Source organism: Gigantopelta aegis, chromosome 6 (assembly GCF_016097555.1).
Source record: "Gigantopelta aegis isolate Gae_Host chromosome 6, Gae_host_genome, whole genome shotgun sequence".
NCBI lineage: Eukaryota > Metazoa > Mollusca > Gastropoda > Neomphalida > Peltospiridae > Gigantopelta > Gigantopelta aegis.
Genome location: NC_054704.1, coordinates 47360986 through 47381610, shown reverse-complemented (window position 1 = coordinate 47381610; position 20625 = coordinate 47360986). Strand labels below are relative to the sequence as shown.

Genomic DNA, 20625 nt, shown 5'->3' with positions numbered 1-20625 from the left:
CTTCAAAACTTTTGAGGAAAGTCATGGAATTCATTTGATGACGGTGTAATTAGAATCTGATGCGTGTAATTTTCTGCAAAATTGTTGCAGTAATTGGTATAAATTCACAAATATTAGTAATACTACATGTTTAATGGATATAAAGTTTGAAGCAGGAACTACTTTGTGTAATTTTGGGGATCACTAGTGCTGAAGTCTTGCTGACATGAGCCAACTTTGGTGGAAAATAACACCATTTTGCCTAATAGATTAGTGCTTGATGCAGGAATTTGTAGGTAACTAAAATGTACTCCTATTTTCAGCCCAATTCAAGACAGCCCAATCAGCAAGTGAAGAAAAACATTTCAAAGTTTCAGCCAGCAGAAAAATCTTTGCACAAATATGTGCAGAAGATTAATGTTGGTGAGTACTATTGTCTTGTTTGATTAAATACCTTCCTTCTTTCATTCTTCAAATTCAGGTCTCATGTTTATGAGAGTTTAGTTTAAAACTTGATAGGTATTGTCTACAAGTTTTGATTTAAATGGGATTTGACAAATTAGTGATGAAACCAAGTTTTAAGTCTTCAGTTTAGACAGTAAATTGAGGATAATTAACAAGTTGCCAATTACTATCAACTTTATGATTGGGAGAAATAATGTTCACTTGTAGAAATTGGGATACATAAAGGCAGATTCAGATATTTGTCAAATCATGGTAAGGTCATATTTAATATCACTGTGCTCACCACACCTCCAAATAGGAGAGTATTTTAAACCACTGAATGATATTCTTTTAGTACATGAAAAAAAAAAGAAAAAAAGTTTCCATAGTTGAATGTTACATAATTGATGATTATTAATTTACAATCTATTTTTTGTTTGTTCTTGTTGAGGATTTGGGAGGAGGGATTCTGGCAATGTGCCTGCTTGTATTGATACACATAGTATTTATTGTCATCAAGGAATCGTATCAAAACTCGCTAATGTATAATGATAATGTGGTATTAAGACTTTCTGGATCTAAAAGAAATTAATTTTCAGACAGAAAATATTACAACATTGCTGGATGAGTGACATCAATGATGTAGGGTATATGTGATGTGTTTTATACCCTTTTTGTATTTTGTTTTAGAGAAGTACTATGGCCCTGACTTGTCAAGCTTTGCAGTATCCTCACTTGCTCAGACTGGTAGAAAAATGGATGCAGACAGGTGTGCATATTAATATTAATTTTCTTCTTGATGACACGTGCAAAACTTTTGATGTGTGTTTCCTCCCATCCCCAAATTTTCTTAATTACGTTTATTATGATTGTAAATAGGTTTTTCTTTAATAAACATGGATAATACAGTTTTCTGTATCTTTTCAGCTTAATCAGACAAAATGTGGAGTAGATTTCATTTGCTAATGTATGTTTTCCTCACTTGGTTGTTAAACATTCATGTAATGCTAATAGAGGGGACACTATTGTTAGAAAATTGGTGTAGGTACTTCGACATTATAGATTGATTGTAGAAACAGGAATACATCTCAAAAGTAACATTAAATGATCATGTTGAAACAAGCTGAATAAGGAATAGGAATCTATATATTGCCCCAGCATTACCAAATCAAACCAAATTTTTATTTTGTTTTTTATTTTTGTAAATTGAAAACTAACTTGAATGCCTTCTGTGTTTATTTCATTGTAGTTACCGCGGTAAGGACAAGGCTGATAGGGCGACTGCTGAGCAGGTCATGGATCCGCGCACTCGGATGATTGTCTTCAAGATGCTGAGTCGCGGGGTCATGACAGAAATCAATGGCTGCATCAGCACGGGGAAGGAGGCCAATGTCTATCATGCTACTGCCAAGGATAAACCTGACAGAGCAGTCAAGGTGATGCCTTAGAATGACTTGATAATCAGTTTGTTTTGTTTAACTACACCACTGGAGCACATTGCTTAATTAATCATCGGCTATTGGATGTCAAAGATTTGGTAATTCTGACTCGTCATCAGAGGAAACCCACTACATTTTTACTATGCAGCAAGGGATCTTTTATATGCACTTTTCCACAGACAGGACGCACATACCATGGCCTTTGTCCAGTTGTGGTGCACTGGTTGGAATGTTGGAATGAGAGAAAAACCAATCAGCTGAATGGATCCACCGAAGTGATTCGATCCTGTGATGCAAGCACCTCAAGTCCCGCCCCCCTGATAATCAGTGTTGTGGATACCACTCACAAACTTTGGTATTGGTTGGAAATGTAACCACTAAAAAGTAACCCACTGTCCTGGACACAGCCCAGATAGCTGAGGTATGTGCCCAGGACAGCAAGCTTGGACCTTGGAAGTATGAAAATAAGTTGAAATGAAATAATGTGGTAGAAACGTGCCAAATCTGTAAGGATTAAATATATATATATATATATAATATAACTTATTATTATTCACATTTCTTTTATATCATTACCTTGGTAACATAAATGGCAGCTTAAAAGTGAAAATCCCTCTCTCTCTCTCTCTATCTCTATCTATCTATCTATCTATCTATCTATCTCTCTCTCTCTCTCTCTCTCTCTCTCTCTCTCTCTCTCTCTCTCTCTCTCTCTCTCTCTCTCTCTCTCTCTCTCTCTCTCTCTCCCCCCCCCCCCCCCCCCAACACTAACTATTAGAAGAACCCGTCCTAAACATTTTAGGGTCATATTTTCAAAACTGTTAGATATTTGATTATAAAATTTTGCTGTTTCATATAATATGCTGTAGTATGTGTTTAAATTGTGAGGGTCATCTGAAAACCAGAGGTTGAATTGAATTGATTATTTTTTTAAAAACGTTTTTACATTCTCAAATCTTTCAGATCTACAAAACCTCAATACTTGTATTCAAGGACCGAGACAAGTATGTGACGGGAGAGTTCAGGTAGGAAACACAGGCTGATATTGTAATTATGTTAATAATGAAGTGTTGGACTTCGAACAAGGATTTAAAAAACTACTAATTGTGTGCCTTTTTTTTTTTTTTTTTTTTATTTAACCTTTTTTTAAATGTCAAGATTGGTCATTTTTATCATGAAGTGAACCTTTTATAATATGCATGTTAAAGCCACTATGGGATTCGGTTACATAATTTTGCAATGTTTGAGGTTTTGTTCTGACAAATACAGAACAAAATTTACTTAACAACTGGAGGCACTCAGTCCTCTGATGGTGGGTTTGTTTCCCCATTCTCATGAATCTTGAAATATAAACAAAACGGTGGTGGGGTATAATTTTGATAATACTCATTCCCTTGTTAAATGTGTGCACGCTGCAGTGTTAGAAATCTGACACTTCACTTTGTTCTGTCAGACTTTGTAGTCTGTTGGAAGACAAAGTGTGCTATAGAAACAATGGTGTCTCAGGATCTGCTTGCTTGAGAAAGTAAGTTGGGTAGTATAAACACCAAACACTTTTGTCTTGCTTGTAGTAATAAAATAATTCCCATTGAGCATCAATCAAATCCCATGTTAAACTTACATTAAGAGTGTTTGATCATTTCATCAATGCTTCTTGAATGATCAGTAGGGTTTTTCAGCTTGGGGTCACAACTATATATCTGTCTCATTTATGCCTTGTTTTTATAGCAATTTATGTTTTTGATTTCCATTAAAGGTTCAGACATGGGTACTGTAAACACAATCCAAGGAAAATGGTGAGGACCTGGGCAGAAAAAGAAATGAGAAATCTGATACGGTAACTAATATAGTTTATTTTATTGAAACTTTTTTGCTATTTTTGGCATATTTCTGATAAAATTAATTTTACACAAAAGTTTAGGTTCAGTTAAAATGGTTTTTTGAGTCTTGTGTCATGATTATATTGAAAATATCAAAAAAAAAACTTCTTATTTTATTTTTTTAGCTTAGACTTTTAAATATGCTGTCATTGTTTTACATTGTTCACATTCTAAAACTTAAATCAACAGATTATCCTCCAACAAGGATTTTGATTCATACTATTGTCTTGTCATTCTGTAATTATAAATGAGATAACATTATTTATCATCCATTAAAGGCTTTTGTAGGAGATATTGCTGGTACTAATTTGCAATATCTCCTGCGATATTCTCCTAGTTTATTTTATTGAAACCTTTTTGCTATTTTTGGCATATTTCTTATATATGAAGCCATTTGTGTAAAAATTAATTTTACACAAAAGTTTAGGTTCAGTTAAATTGGTTTTTTGAGTCTTGTGTCATGATTATATTGAAAAAAAAACAAAAAAACCTTATTTTATTTTTTTAGCTTAGACTTTTAAATATGCTGTCATTGTTTTACGTTGTTCACATTCTAAAACTTAAATCAACAGATTATCCTCCAACAAGTATTTTGATTCATACTATTGTCTTGTCATTCTGTAATTATAAATGAGATAACATTATTTATCATCCATTAAAGGCTTTTGTAGGAGATATTGCTGGTACTAATTTGCAATATCTCCTGCGATATTCTCCTAGGAGATATCACTTCTTATAATCTTGATTGGTCAAATTTTAATCACAAGTCATTAGTTTGTTACGTCACTGTGTATGTTTCAGCACTAAACCTATCATTAGTGACGTAACGCCACTGTCGTTCTGCTAGTTAACGAGTCTACCGCTGCCAAATATAGTGGCATTCAACCCACATTACTGACATTGTTTACAATTATCGCAAATGAAAAGAATGATAATGGATGATAAAAAGAATACCCCACACCCCCGTGTCTTGTGATATCATAATTTATCAGCACTCATTGATAAAAGTATAAAAATCCTTGGCACGCCTCTGATTTCGTATTTTTATCAACTCATGCTGATAAATTATGATATCACAAGACACGAGGGGAGTATCCTCTGTCTAATCTGAGAGACTCATTTCGTTAACTGGATTGTTTTTGTGTTTGTTCTTTTCCAGAATCCACCAGGCTGGGATAAGATGTCCTGAACCTATAATGCTCCGGAGTCACGTGCTGGTGATGGGCTTCATCGGGTCTAATGGCTGGTACTTCATTACTATCACTGATATTTAGTAATTTGGGCCATTTTACACGGTTGGCAGATCTTTATAATAACTATTAATAAATTAATTTTGCTATGTAGTATGTGACCTTGGCAGACACCAGGTGAAAATTGTTTTATAATTATTTAAATTGACAAATAAAATGTCATTAGGATTTTGTGAAGTAAACCTACAGATATATTTATTGGGTTATTGAATTGTATGTACATCATGTTTCTTCATTTTATTTTATTTTGAAAATAAAAGGGGTTTATCTATTGATTGTTATGTCGTCATGATTTTTAAAAACTATATACTTTTTATGTGTTTTTCCTCCCAATCTACAACCTAAAAATCGTCTTACACCAGTGTGCTATTTTCTTGACATTTTACATTCTTATAAATATATTTGCCTAGATATTCCTATTTTAATTTTGTTTTTTTATTAATTATATTGGATGTTTTTATATTTCAGGCCAGCTCCGCTTCTCAAAGATGTGACACTTTCCGAGTCGAAGGCCCGAGAACTGTACCTCGAGTGTATTCATATGATGAGATCTTTATACCATGAGTGTCATCTCATCCATGCAGATCTCAGTGAATTCAACTTGTTGTAAGTAACTGTAGAAATACCACACAAAGTAAAACACCTAAGTTTTAGCAGAGTATTTAAATTAAGAATAAAATTTTCACTTGAGTTTTAAATTTAATATTAACATGAGAGGCCTAAATACTGATGTCACATTTTTAATTTGATAAAAAAAATTATGGGAATCTATGAATCTGTGTACATCTAAGAGGTAGAACCAACAGATGACCTTTTGTTGTAGAAGTAACCTTCATAAAATAAAATGTGGAGCTATCTGTATTTTTATCATGAGAACATTTAATTTAGTAATGTTTTCATGAATAAAGTGGAGTATTTGTGATGTGTGGCGGCTTTACCTGGTGAAATGCAAGTTATATACAAAAAGTCCCATTATATTTCTTTTTTTGTTTTGACAGATATGACGATGGTCATTTGTGTGTAATTGATGTATCCCAGTCTGTGGAACATGACCACCCCCACGCCCTGGAGTTCCTCAGAAAGGACTGCACCAACATCACAGGTAATTCTTCATCTCGGCCATATCAATACAACGGTTAAATGGTTCCAAGAGTCGCACTTGTTAACAAAGCAACTGAATTTGAAAAGTGTATTTCATAATAAATTAGCAAAAAGGTAATTAGCATATTTAATATTGATATTTTGATTGGTAAAGAAATATATTATTTTTCCAGAAATTTTCATGCACATTTTGCCATATTGCTAGCATTATTTTCTATTATTTTAAAACCAGTATAAGTAAACGGCAATAACAAGCAAAAGTAATGAAAAAATACTGCTCAGTTAAAAAAGAATTTATCTGTGTAAAGCATCACAATGCTAAAAATTACTGTCTTAGTATTAATGTAATGGGTCATCAGCATTTCAGTAACATAAATTTTCTGTTTATAATAATGGTTTAATTTATTCAAACCTGATATGTATAATTGACTCGTTAATTTTTTTAAAAAACTATATTGAATATTTATAGATTTGAATTTTGTTTGTAGAATACTTCCGAAAGAATCAAGTTTCAACTATGACAATAAAGGAATTATTTGACTTCATTACCGACTTGGCGATTACAGAAGAAAATATTGATGACTACCTTGATAAAGCAATGTCAATTTCAGCAAATCGAACTTACCAAGATGTCTCAGAACAAGAAAAAATAGATGAAGAGGTGAAATATACATTGCAATATGACAAATGTTCTGTATATTTCTTATTCCAATAATTAATTAAAACCGTACGAGTCACATGATGAAATATGCAATCCAACACTTACTGATCTTGAATCAGGTTGCAGAATATTTTTTTCTGATGGCTCCATGTTCTGACTACTTTATCAAAAGCTAACCTAAGAATTCAAGGAGCTATAAAGGAGATAAAATTGGCATTGGTGTCATTGTATGTGTATGATAATATGTTTTAATTCTCAATTACCAACTGGTTATGATGCATGAATTTTGATGCTTTATGAATGGATTTATGGATTTTAATCTCAATTATGTTCTTTAAAAAAAAAGTCTGAATATCCAGTTAACACCATCTTAAGATCATTTCAATACAACGTTCAGTTTTAAAGTCTTCTTAACCTTGACCTACTCTTAATGCCACTAATAATTTAAATATAAAACTGCAAAAATTGCTGTCCAACGTGCTGTCAAAATATGGGTCTGGTTACAAGTAACTAAAAATAGTTAATGATGACCTCGGCAGAATCACTGGCCCCAATACATGTAATAACAGTACTGATACAACACAATGGCTACCAGTCTAGAAACCAAATATAATATTTAAAGCTATGTTTGAATTAGTCAGTTTGCTTCCTTTGTTGGTCTTCAACATATGTGTTCATCATCTATACATATAATAAGAAGACCATCATCAAACACTGAGTCATTCAAGACAATAGATCGATCTACAATTGTTCTGCAAAATCCAGTTAACGTTTTTCACAAGTCACGTGATGAAATATGCAATCCAACCCTTACTGGTCTTTGATCAGGTTGCAGATTATTCTTATCTGATGACTTGCTGAAACGCTGTTATCACACACTCTAATTGAAGTAGGATCTTGCATCACCTTATATTCCCCTAGTTGCCACTTCACTTTGAATCCTTGTTTTAAAAATATTTAAACAAATTAGTATTTTTAATTTTATATTTATGGTTAAGTTGTTACATTTTATGTTGTTGCATAATGTGGACTATATTTTTTCCACATATGATTAAATGAGTTTGTAGGTGAACATTTATGAATCGTTCTAGAATAAACAAACTTTAGCTTATAAAATTAATGTTTTGTTGCTGTAATTAAATGCAAAAAAAAAAAAAAAATCGATCACCGTTGTGAGGTGTAGATAAAACAATTCCAACCCTCGTGACAAAATGTTTTTTTGTTAAGGTCTTTGGTAAACCTCTCCTCACAAAGAACATTTTGTTCCTCTGGTTTGCATTGCGTTGTCTGACCCAGTGGTAAAGCGCTCTCTTGATGCACGGTCTGTTTAGGATCGATCCCTGTGGGTGGGCCCATTGGGCCTCGTTCCAGCCAGTGCAGCACGACTGGTGTATCAACGGCTGTGGTATGTGCTATTTGGTCTGTGGGTTGGTGCATATAAAAGATCCCTTGCTGCTAATCGAAGAGAGTAGCCTATGAAGTGGCGACAGCAGGTTTCCTCTCTTAATGGTCGTTAACCATATGTCCGACGCCATATAACCGTAAATAAAAAATGTGTTGAGTGCGTCGTTAAATAAAATAAAACGTTTCCTGCCGTATCTGTACCTCACTACGGTGATTGATTCTATTAATCTAAGTCTGAATTGGTCAATTTGCTTCCTTATCGGTCTTCAGCATATCTGTGTTCATTATCTATATATAATAAGACCATCATCAAAAACTGAGTAAATCAAGACTATATATCAAGCTACGATTGTTCGGCAAAATCCAGTTACCATTTTACATAAGTCATGTGATGAACTTTACAATCCAACACTTACTGGTGTTTGATCAGGTTGCAGATTATTCTTATCTGATATGACTTTCTGAAACACTGTTAATACACACTATAATTGAAGTAGGACTAGAAATGAACAGATAAAATTTGATGTATTTGTTTGCAATGAAATCAAAATTCAATTGATAATATGCATGTACTTTTTATTTAAATTTGTAAAAAGAATTGAATTTTGTTTACAATATAAGAACCATATTTTTATGGTGTTTCTGTAGCAAGTAGGGTTTTTTTATGAGGTGTGGGTGCTGGCCCCACGCTCAACCCTCCTCCTTTCTCATCTGGGCTTGGGACAGGCCACGGCAGAGTTAATTTTGTGGTTTAGGTATATTAAATGAAATCGGGAAATGACACTAGGAAATAGGATGTTTCAAATTATAGCCTTCTACATATATTAATGACATCTAAGAATGTTGTAATTGTGGCAAAGGTTTAGTTCATACAGTGGTTAGACATCCATGGTGACAAAAGTAATCCATATTAACTGTGAGTGAATTCGTTTTTGGCAAGAAAAAAGTTCTGCAAAACAGTTATCAGCTTATGGTAGCATACTTGATAGATTCGTTTTTATATTTGATAGGAATTTTTGTTTAATGTTAGTCATGTGATGAAATGTGCAATCCAACTCTTACTGATCTTGCATCAGCTTGCAGAAAACCCCACATTCTGATGACAATGACAGAACCGTCAACACACATACATGTAGGTTAAAGTGGAAGTGCTAGTAAGCCTAACTGTTCATTAATTACTTATTATTCAAAGACAAGCCCAAGGGATGAAAATTAATATCTGCTGACTAAATATTTTGATAATTCACTGTCACAGGTAAATATAACTTGACATGTTACATTCATAAAATGGTGTGACCGAAATATTATTTTCACATGTAACTAGTAATATTTTACCTTTTATTTGTGTCAGGTTTTTAAGCACTCTTACATCCCACGTACACTAGATGAAGTCATCAATTTTGAGCAAGATTACAGAAAGGCGAAAGCAGGCACTGGAGAAAAGGTTTGTTAAAGAGTCATAGAAATGGCATTATTGCGACATGATACAGTACCAGACAAAATATGACTGCTTCTTTTAATGGTTGAACAACAGCAGTTCATTCATGTGTTTAGTAATTGCAGCAGTATGAGTGGGATGCAATGAGATGTAGAGTTTATTCTGCTTTGGCTCAAAACACACCGAAGCTGGATCTGGGTCTGCCAAATGTGGCAAAGTCACAATGTCTGGTGTTTTTGATGTCTGGGTCTGTAGCTGATACATGTTATCTATATATATTAACTGCATTCTTATTTTCAGATATAATTTCTTTCATAAATACCTACAATAATTTTTTTAATTCCACATTGATTAATATAAACTTAAGTTGTTTATTAAGAAAAATTAAAAAATATGGTTTGAACATTGTGCAGCCATCAGGGTAATAGTTTTAAAATATAGTACATGTTCTTTGTCACCTTTGCCAGATCTGTAGTACACAGTGTGTTGTGTTTCATTTGATTCATTGTGTTTCATTTTCAACGTACTATACTCACAGACCTAACTGTGGTGTCTCTTGAGCCTTAGAGATCTGAAGAGTTTTTGCTTTCTATTTTACTGATTAAATCAACATGTTTTGAAAGAAACTATGCAACCTTTGTTATTGCATATCTGGTTTTAGTTTGACTTGTTTATACACCTGGGTCAGGACGTGGGACAGGACGTAGCCCAGTGGTAAAGCGCTTGCTTGATACGCGGTCAGTTTGGGATCGATCCCCATCGGTGGGCCCATTGGGCTATTTCTCGTTCGAACCAGTGATGTATTGGTTGGAACGAGTGTTGTACTATCCTGTCTGTGAGAAAGTGCATATAAAAGATCCCTTGCTTCATTAGAAAAAATGTAGCGGGTTTCCTCTGATGATTGTCAAAATTACCAAATGTTTGACATCCAGTAGCCGATGATTAATAAATCAATGTGCTCTAGTGGTGTCGTTAAAAATATTTTTAAAAATGTTTTTTGTTTATACATCCTTGATCGTAAATGTAAATTTGCAAAGATAATAATCTTCTGTCAGTTATGTATCATAACTGATTACTTTATGTTCAATTATCCACAGCTGTTGTTACTACTTCTATCAGTTATTGACCGTTATTGTTTACATGAAGGTATCTGTTCTAAATTTGTGTGGTACGGTCCTAATATAGGTGTATGCCTTTCGACAATCCCTACAGCCATGTAAAAGACAGAATAAATATTGTTTAAAAAAATATAATACTAGACCACCTCGTTCTATATTATACAATATAATGTTGTCTCTTACCATGAATCACATGATGATAAAAGAGATCCAACTCCCACTGGTTTCAACGCCAGGATGCAGAGTCTCAATACTGATGATTTGTTAGACATACTAGCTACTTCATGAGTGTGTAGAGGCTGAAAACATCCATATAAAGATGGATTATGATTACATTTGTTGTCATATTTTGCAGGTTTTGTATCACACAGTCACAGGATTGAATCAAGATCTGTCCGGAGTTCAAAAGGTAATAGTTTTTGTAATAATTTAAGAAGATAAATAAAGATTTTTAAAATGTTTTTAATGGGAATGTGTTTGCAGTTTTCAATCACTTTGGTTAATTTACTAAATAAAGATTTTTCCCATCATGGCTGGTGCAATCTTTTCTGCTGAAATGCAGGTTGGGGGGGTTCATTCTCTAACCCAGTTACTTTTATTGTCTTGGTGTTTAATGGACCAAGCCAACAAGCTTGAGCTATCAGTAGTTTCAAATAAACTTTGTATTTAGTTGCTAGTGAAAGGAACTGAGCTAAACGTAATAGTTTTTTGTAAAATATTATGCCATGGGACAATTTCTTGACTCTAAAAATATCCTCTGTTCATGAGATGACAGATTTAGATATCTGCCTCTGATTAAACCATGTTCTTAGGATAAACAGTGTACTATGGTGTCATTAAGCAAACCTTCCTTGTTTGTTCCAGACCCCACATTTGTTAGATAAGTCACAAGACGACGGGGTCTGTGAGAGACTAAAAGGCAGTGGTGATGCGAGTTCTGATTCCGACAGTGACGGGTCTGGATCCCAGTCTGGTGATGATGGATTCGGTTCACAGTCTGGCAGTGAAGGAGACGAGACACACGGTAACAAACCTATCTCAAGAAGACCAAGAGATGAATCTCCCAACAGTAAAAAGGTATGAGAAAAATGGATTGTTGCATATTTTAAAGATTACAGTAGTGACAATTTGTAAATTTGCACTATGTGGTGGTGGTTGCATAGGAATATATAAACCAGGCTGTATATTTAGGATTGCATGCTTCCACGAATCCAAGATTTTAAGTTGGAAGCATAAGATGATTATTATGAGGTGGAATACCAATATACCAGTATTATATATAAAAAAATATATAATATCTGGCAGGATCCTAAAAAGAAATCCCCAATATCTTTTTTTTTTTAATCACATATTTGTCTCCTTAATTTTGTCTGTGTGCATTATATCATGCATGTGTCTGAAAGTCCACCTATAATATTCTTTGATGTTTTTTAATTTATTTTATGAGTCATGTGATGAAATAAGAGATCCAACTCCCACTGGGTTTATTACCAGGATGCAGAATCTTGAAACTGATGACTTATACACATGTTACAAGTTTAATGAATGAATGAATGAATGAATGAATACTTAATGAATACTTAATGACACCCCGGTGTGAAAAATGTCTTGGCTATTAGGTAACAAAGTTATTAGTTAGAAGAAAGCCAGCTGAAACTTTTGATTTGAACCTTATATTATATTGAGAATGTTTTTCACAATTGTTTGTTGTTGTTTTTTTAATGTAATGTATGTAATTTCTATGAAACCTCAAATTGTATTGGATTCTTTTATAGGTTTGTTTTTTTCCCCGTTATATATGTTGGGCAAATAAGTAAATTGTATAGTCTTCTAGTTGGCATACACAGGTACCTGTAGGCCTGTCTGTATATGAATTCAAATTGTTTACAAATTGACATCAGTACTTTTTGAAATCTTACTAGGCTTGAATGTAATCCCATACAAGTATGGTTATTAAATACCTGAGATGACACAATGGCTTATGAAGCATTGTTGGAGTGAAATAGGGCTCATGATTAGTCTGGACTTAATGGTGTTTAAACATTCAGACTTTTTTTTCCTTTTTTCTTTTTTTTTTTCAATAGCAGTGAATGCATACAAGTTTGTTATAGATCTAAATAAATTAGTCCTGTGTATCTTTTTGTCTGTTACTCATGATTTAATGATGAAATAAGAGATCCAACTCCTACTGGTTGAGAGACCAGGGTGCAGAATCTCCTTACTGATAACTTCATGATAACAGTTTATATTGACCTTTTGGCTTTCATTATTTAATTTCATTATTTAATATTTGAGGGGCGGGATTTAGCTCAGTCGGTTGAGTGCTCGCTTGAGGTGCTTGCGTCATAGGATCGAACCTCCTCAGTGGATTCATTTAGCTGATTGTTTTTTTCTCTCGTTCCAACCAGTGCACCACAACTAGACAAAGGTCGTGGTATGTGCTTTCCTGCCTGTGGGAAAGTACATATAAAAGATCCCTTACTGCATTAGGAAAAATGTAGCGGGTTTCCTCTATCATAATTACCAAATGTTTGACATCCAATAGCCGATGATTAATTAGTGTGCTCTAGTGGTGTCATTAAACAAAACAAACTTATTTCTTCTTCTTCATTATTTAATTATAATGATTCTGTCTATTTTTGTAGTTTAATGCATTAAGGTTAAAAAACATTCCTCACTAATAGGGTCACAACTTGCATATTTTTATATGACTTTAACAATAACTCTTAGTTTTGTACCATTGGTTGTATTTTAGAAATCTTGATAATAAGTCTCAGTATATTTTTTTCTTTCTTTGGCTTACAAATTGGGTAAAATGTATCTTGGTGGGAAAGCACTCGTCTTTAAGATCAAATTCCATTGCTGGAGAGAGGTCTTTTTCTCTATCCCAATCAGTGCTCTACAATTGGTTTAAATTACATCATTTGCAGAGCACTCTTTGGGATGGGGGGCAAAAATCCATTTGACTTGGTATATTTCCCTATCTGGGAAAGCACATAAAAAAGAAATATAGTCTGTTTGATTGCAGCAAAATGTTAAAATAATTGTATGTTACACATGGAATAGCCATAGTTTAAAAAATAAGCCGAGGTGTTGTTGAGCAAATATACAAGTTTGTTATAGATCTAAATAAATTAGTTGTGTGTATCTTGTTGTCTGTTACTCATGATTTAATGATGAAATAAGAGATCCAACTCCTACTGGTTGAGAGACCAGAGTGCAGAATCTCCTTACTGATAACAGTTTTATTGATTTCACTTTTTATTATAAAGTTGACATATGAAATTAATTTCTGTGCATATCCTGGAGTAATCAATAGTCGCGCACCTAAGAACAAACAGTAAAGTAAACATGTAACTGAAAAGAAATAAAACAAATATTATTTACTTAGATAGTTAGTCCTTTGCTGTATATAACACACTATTTGTTATTAATATTTGCTGCTGAATTCATTTGCCAAAACAAGATTTTAAATAGAACCCACTTTTGGCATACTACTTAAAACGTAACGAATAGTCGTGCACTCCATTCTATTTACATTTTCGGCAATTTGCGTCTCTGGACCCTTGTATTTGATATTAGAGAAAACTGACTTTTCACTGATGAAAAAACAAATGATGTAAATCACTTATGAAAATATTTTTCATTTTAGACATATTCTGTCAACGAAGCAGAAGTGTTGTTTTATTGTTTGTTGATAAATGTGACATAACTGGTTTGCGCGTGCTCGCGAGCTTGATAGAAAATGTGACGTGTGCGTCTATTGATGTGCACGACTTGATTATGATGCATCCCACCAAGGTTGATATCAAGCATGCTGGTCATAGATGTCATAGTAGTTTTATAGCCTGTAAGTGTTAATACAGTCTCAGGATATATTTTTCATCACTTATAATAATATATGAGTCATGTGTAAACAATTACTGTCCATTCTAGTTTCTCAAACATAAATTTCATGAAGACTTAAATATTGTTTTGCAGTTACGGAAAAAGGTGACAAAAGAAGCTCAACGAGAGAAAAGAAAAACAAAAGTTCCCAAACATGTAAAGAAGAGAAGAGAGAAAATTACAAAACAGGGAAAACCCAGTCACTGATAGAGAAAGGACTTGAATATTGTGTCTGTGATAAGAATCTGTATATAAACATTGAAATAAAATGTTAAATTATAGCATGATTTCAATATCATCTTATTTTGTTTTTGGTTTGTTGTAATTTGAAAAAAATAAATTAAATCTAGAGAATCAAATTTGATGGTTATAAAGAATAGACGGGAAAAGGCGATTTTGGGATGATCTCCTGGCCAATTTTTTCTCCCACCCAAACCTCACTTCGATCAGTGGATTCAAAATTAAGTACAGTCCAGGTGCAGGACTCAAACTTAATGATGACACTCAATGGCGTAGCCAGCATGAGGCAGAGAGGCATTTGCCTCGTCTGGAATTTCCCCAGATTTATTTAATTTGTACCATGACACTTGATACTTATTTTACAGGTCCTTGTTTGCCTCTGCATTTTTTTCCTCTCTGGCTAGGCCCCAGACACTAAACGGTAATTGTAGTAGCTGTTACATAAATTGCCATAAATTAGGGACATTACTGATAGCAGTTATTTGCTGCTGAATAAAAAATATATATTGCTGTGGGTTAGAGGGATAATATTTGCTTTTTAAAGGACCTTTCCTGGCTTGCAGCCATTGTAACATGTTTTCTTACGTTCAAAAAAATTTATATTGGGAAATTTGAACTACTACAAACATTAGGATGACCCATTTGATTCATAAAAACTGATATTCTAAACAATAAACTATTCATAATGTAACTTTAGTTAAAAAATATTTATTATTTGGAAATTTGCTAGTTGTTGCAAACTCAAGATAGTCCCTTTAAGTTCTATTTATTTGTTGCAAAAGTTATTGATATAAAATTGATGTAGCCAATCTCAAGCTGTAGGTGAGCATTTCGCCTACTACAAAAACCTTTTAAAATTGCAGTATTTAACAACTTCTTAAGTTGGAAGCCAGCAGAGATGAAGTATGATGATGATGTATTGACTGCAGTACGATGTCTACATAACAAATTTATGTTCACAAAAGAAAATTAAAATTTTATTACGGACTCTGGATCTTTTATAATCGCTGCCAGTTTGGTATCCAATTTAAGGTGACACACTGTCTGAAGAATGGTGGGTTTAATTTTTAATTTATTGGTAGAGCAATGACATGACATGCAATGGGTCACCGGACGAAATTGGGTCTGACTAACCCAAAAATTAATTCAAATCCACTGCCATTGACATTGTCGACTAGTTCTAATGGTGAAAACATGCTTGCATTTGCACCCAAACCAAATCACCGGCCTCGCTGGTGTCGTGGTTAGGCCATCAGTCTAAAGTCTGGTAGGTAATGGGTTCGGATCCCAGTCGAGGCATGGGATTTTTAATCCAGATACAGACTCCCAAACCCTGAGAGTGCTCCGCAAGGCTCAATGGGTAGGTGTAAACCGCTTGCACCGACCAGTGATCCATAACTGATTCAACAAAGGCCATGGTTTGTGCTATTCTGCCTGTGGGAAGTGCAAATAAAAGATCCCTTGCTGCTAATCGGAAAGAGTAGCCCATGTAGTGGCGACAGCGGGTTTCCTCTCAAAATCTGTGTGGTCTGACGCCATATAACCGTAAATAAAATGTGTGGAGTGTCGTTAAATAAAACATTTGTCTTTTTTTTTTCTTTGCACCCAAACCAGAACCAACGAGATGGGATGGTGCATATAAAAGAACTCTTGCTGCTAATTGAAAAGAGTAGCCCATGAAGTAGCAACAGCGGGTTTCCTCTCGATATCTGTGTGGTCCTTAACCATATGTCTGTGTAACCGTAAATAAAATGTCAAGTGCGTCGTTAAATAAAACATTACCTACCTTCCTTCATATCAGTCAGTGCGTTGTTGGTCGACTTTGGCAACTGTACCAAGCAAAAAATTATATTAGAAATCGTCCCAAGTTCAGGAAGACCCCGAAGCATTACACATAGAAATGACCACTATGTCACCAATATGGCTATACGCCAACGCACAGTCACTACACACCGATTACATGACAAACTCTAGTGTCTGATAAAACCATACGCAATCGTATGAGAGCAAATAATTTGCGCTGCCGTTGCCAGATTGTTCGACCACCACTCCTACCACGTCAAAGAATGACCAGATGTGACTGGTGCACTCCTCGTCTGCGGGACCGGCGTCGTGGCAGGCCATCGGTCTACAGGCTGGTAGGTACTGGGTTCGGTTCCCATTCGAGGCATGGGATTTTTAATCCAGATACCGACTCCAAACCCTGAGTGAGTGCTCCGCAAGGCTCAGTGGGTAGGTGTAAACCACTTGTACCGACCAGTGATCCATAACTGTTTCCAACAAAGGCCATGGTTTGTGCTATCCTGTCTGTGGGAAGCGCAAATAAAAGATCCCTTGCTGCTAATCGGAAGAGTAGCCCATGTAGTGGCGACAGCGGGTTTTCTCTCGAAATCTGTGTGGTCCTTAACCATTATGTCTGACGCCATATAACCGTAAATAAAATGTGTTGAGTGCGTCGTTAAATAAAACATTTCTTTCTTTTCATCGTCTGCATCTACAAACGTCCAGGAGAGTGCTTCGCTGACATCAGCATCAGAAAACATAACTAGTTTGGTGGAGGCAGCATGATGATGTGGGGCAGCATCTCTAACCATCACAGATAACCTCTCTCTACGTGGTGGTTGGCAGTCTGACTGGTATCCGCTATCTGAATGAGATTATCCGGCCATTGGTTCTCCCAGGCTTGTAGCAGATTGAATGCGGGGAAGTTCTGCAGGACAATGCCAAACCACACCGGGCTTAGGTGGTGACGGACTTTCTCCGGCAACAAGGTGTCGCCAGATTGGATTGGCCAGCATATTTGCCTGACTTGGCTTCAATAAAGAACGCCTGGGATGAGTTGGGAAGGCGAGTTTGGGATCATCACGCCAACCTGCAAAATATGGGTCAACTTCCTGTGGCAGAGTGCACACCATTCTCTAAGACTTCTTCAGACGTCTGATAAACAGCATGAGACAAAGATGTGTTGAATGTCTTCGCGCCAGGGGTAGATTCACTCACTATTAAACAAATGTGCTAATGTGTAAACGCCATGTTTGACCCCCTCCAACTTTGACAGCATGTCACATGACTCACTTGTATACAGTGACGTTTATTTATGATCTTCTGTAATTATGGAACAATAAATTTTGGATGTAGTTTACATCATCAATTTAATTCACCGATTTGGTTATTACTTTTTACTCTTAAATTCTTTGGATAGTATAATATATTTAAATATGTCTTTGCTTGGTCTGTAGCCTAGAGCTGAAAAATAAACACTACTTTGAATAGTAGGGTATATATACCACACACATTCAGTCCACAACTCCTATTTAAAACACACTTCTCAGTAGTGTCATACAAAAATAATTTGGAATTGCTTGAAAAACAACACCATTAGGCCTATGAGCATTTTTGAATAAATGAATGAATGAATGAATGAATTAATTAATGTTTAATGACACCCCAGCAAAACAAAAATGTAAATAGAATATTGGGTGTCACAAAAGGTAAATATATGAATATATTTATATAATTATGTAAAACTACAGTGTGAGGGACCATCTTTGATGGCCAATTTAAAAGGTGGAAGGCGGTAGGCACTAAAATTTGTTTTGTGTTTGTATATTGTTGTTGTTTGTTTCTTGTTTTGTTTGTTTGGTTGGATTTTTTTTTTGATTTTTTTTTTAATTTTGGGGGTGGGGTATGGGGAGTTGGTTCTACGGGTAACATGTTGGAAATGGTTACTCCCACTTTACTTGCTCACTATCACTCCTAGAATATATGGCTAATGCACATTAATCATTTATTAGGCCTACCTATTCTTGATGTAAACAAAGACTCCTGTTTTAAATGACACTCTATGAAACACGTTAGGTGCTTCATGTATGGTAAGTTAGTTAAACAAAGCTAACCCAGAATATTGTGTAGTACCATAGGCTCATTATAGGCAAATTCCAATTATCAGCAAGAGGTTGTCAATGTCATCCCTAAGTGCACAAGTAAAATTTTTACATTTATGAATCTCTATTCAAAAACCTATCTACTGCATGCATTTATATGTATTATAAGCACGTTTATGTCGGGAATGCACGTGTCACAACTTAGGGTGTTTCTTTTTTGGGTTTTTTAAAGTACTAGTTAGAAGTGGGACTGGTGCGGGAAATCACGGGGGCATTGACTGACCCATCACAGAACTTATGGTATATTCAAAGACTGAAAATATACTAAAACAAAAAATACTTTTAATATTAGAATAATCTTTTGTTCATTAGTTATTATTTAGCACTTTTTAATTGACATTTTAGTCACTACAAAAATAGAAACTGGTGACAAGATGCTCTTGTGCATTTTTTTTTTTTTTTTTAAGTCCGGTAACAGTTATCTCCCCTAATTGGGGCAAATTGAGGAATCTTCTGTGTTTGAAAATACTAAATAATCAACTTCCGGTTCCAAAGTTTGATCTGTGTTGTTATTATATTAAATTTAAATCTTATCAATTAATAATATCTCAGATTTATTGCTTTTAGACAACTATGTTTAGCAGACTTTGGAATTTTATTAAACGACATCGAAAGAAATTTATATTCACTGGAACGGTGGTTTGTGGTTAGTGACTTAATTCATTGATGCTAATTTGTCGCCGGTTTTCTCCAACCTTAGTGAACCTCTCATTGATGAATGAATCGGTCGTTGCCATTCAAAAAAGTAAAGTTTGTTTTATCGAATGACTATTGGACGTCAAGCTTATGGTCATTCTGACAGTTTTTAAGAGGAAACCCGCAGTCACCACATAGGCTACTCTTTTACGACAGGCAGCAAGGGATCTTTTATTTGCGCTTCCCACAGGCAGGATAGTACAAACCATGGCCTTTGTTAAACCAGTTATGGATCACTGGTCGGTGCAAGTTGTTTACACCTACCCATTGAGCCTTGCCTCGACTGGGATCCGAACCCAGTACCTACCAGCCTGTAGACCGATGGCCTAACCACTACGCCACCAAGGCCGGTTCATTGTCATTCAGTGATCATCGGCTATTGGATGTCAAACATTTGGTAATTTTGACCAGTAGTCTTAGAGAGGAAACCTGCTACATTTTTTCATTAGTAGTAAGGGATCTTTTATATGCACCATCCCACAGACAGGATAGTACATACCACAGCCTTTGATATACCAGTCGTGCACTGGCTGGAATGAGAAATAGCCCAATGGGCCCACCGATGGGGATCAATCCCAGACCGATCTCACATCAAGCGAGGTGGCCTCAGATTACAGTTATCTTCCCATTTGGTTGTCCAAAATCCGGAAATTTGACCGCGCAAGTAGTCTGCTGTTTGACTGTGATTATTTCATGGCAGACAGCTATGAAGTGGCAAGTGACAGGGGATAGCATGTAGTTTGTAAACATGTGTAACTTGCTGACATTGAAGACTTGTTTGTGGTAATTCCGGCCCATGCAAAAGTAGTGCTTTTTGTGTGAAATGGGTGTACTCCGGCCTGGTTTAGAGGGTGTGTCTGTTTAAACCAATATGCTGGGAGAAAGAGCTGGACAACAGGGGTTGTCCTTTTCAGGGTATGTGTCCCCCATGCAGGCAAAGGTACATACAAAACTTCACGGGCCTGCTGATATTAATAAAAATGTTATAACCACTAAGGCTACATAGAAACATATAGCGAAATTAATTGTGGTCTGAGGCCTGATATAGTTCACACATTACACCGGTTAAATGCTTGATTCTGATGAAAGTATTATAACCAGAGAGGTGAAATTACACAGACTGATTATGAATACCACAAGGAA

The 20625-nt window shown here is 35.1% G+C and overlaps 1 protein-coding gene across 1 annotated transcript in view; it reads left to right on the top strand.

The window, feature by feature from the left end:
* LOC121374584 (serine/threonine-protein kinase RIO1-like) overlaps positions 1-20625 on the top strand; it is a 54796-nt gene that overhangs the window by 8944 nt on the left and 25227 nt on the right. The window contains exons 4-18 of the mRNA XM_041501689.1: positions 303-402; positions 1114-1192; positions 1673-1859; positions 2826-2887; positions 3619-3699; positions 4902-4988; positions 5461-5598; positions 5991-6094; positions 6582-6754; positions 9510-9602; positions 11070-11123; positions 11579-11791; positions 14696-14801; positions 15706-15770; positions 19354-19432. Coding sequence (XP_041357623.1) covers positions 303-402; positions 1114-1192; positions 1673-1859; positions 2826-2887; positions 3619-3699; positions 4902-4988; positions 5461-5598; positions 5991-6094; positions 6582-6754; positions 9510-9602; positions 11070-11123; positions 11579-11791; positions 14696-14801; positions 15706-15770; positions 19354-19432 — 1621 coding nt within the window. The remainder of the gene's footprint in view (positions 1-302; positions 403-1113; positions 1193-1672; positions 1860-2825; positions 2888-3618; positions 3700-4901; positions 4989-5460; positions 5599-5990; positions 6095-6581; positions 6755-9509; positions 9603-11069; positions 11124-11578; positions 11792-14695; positions 14802-15705; positions 15771-19353; positions 19433-20625) is intronic.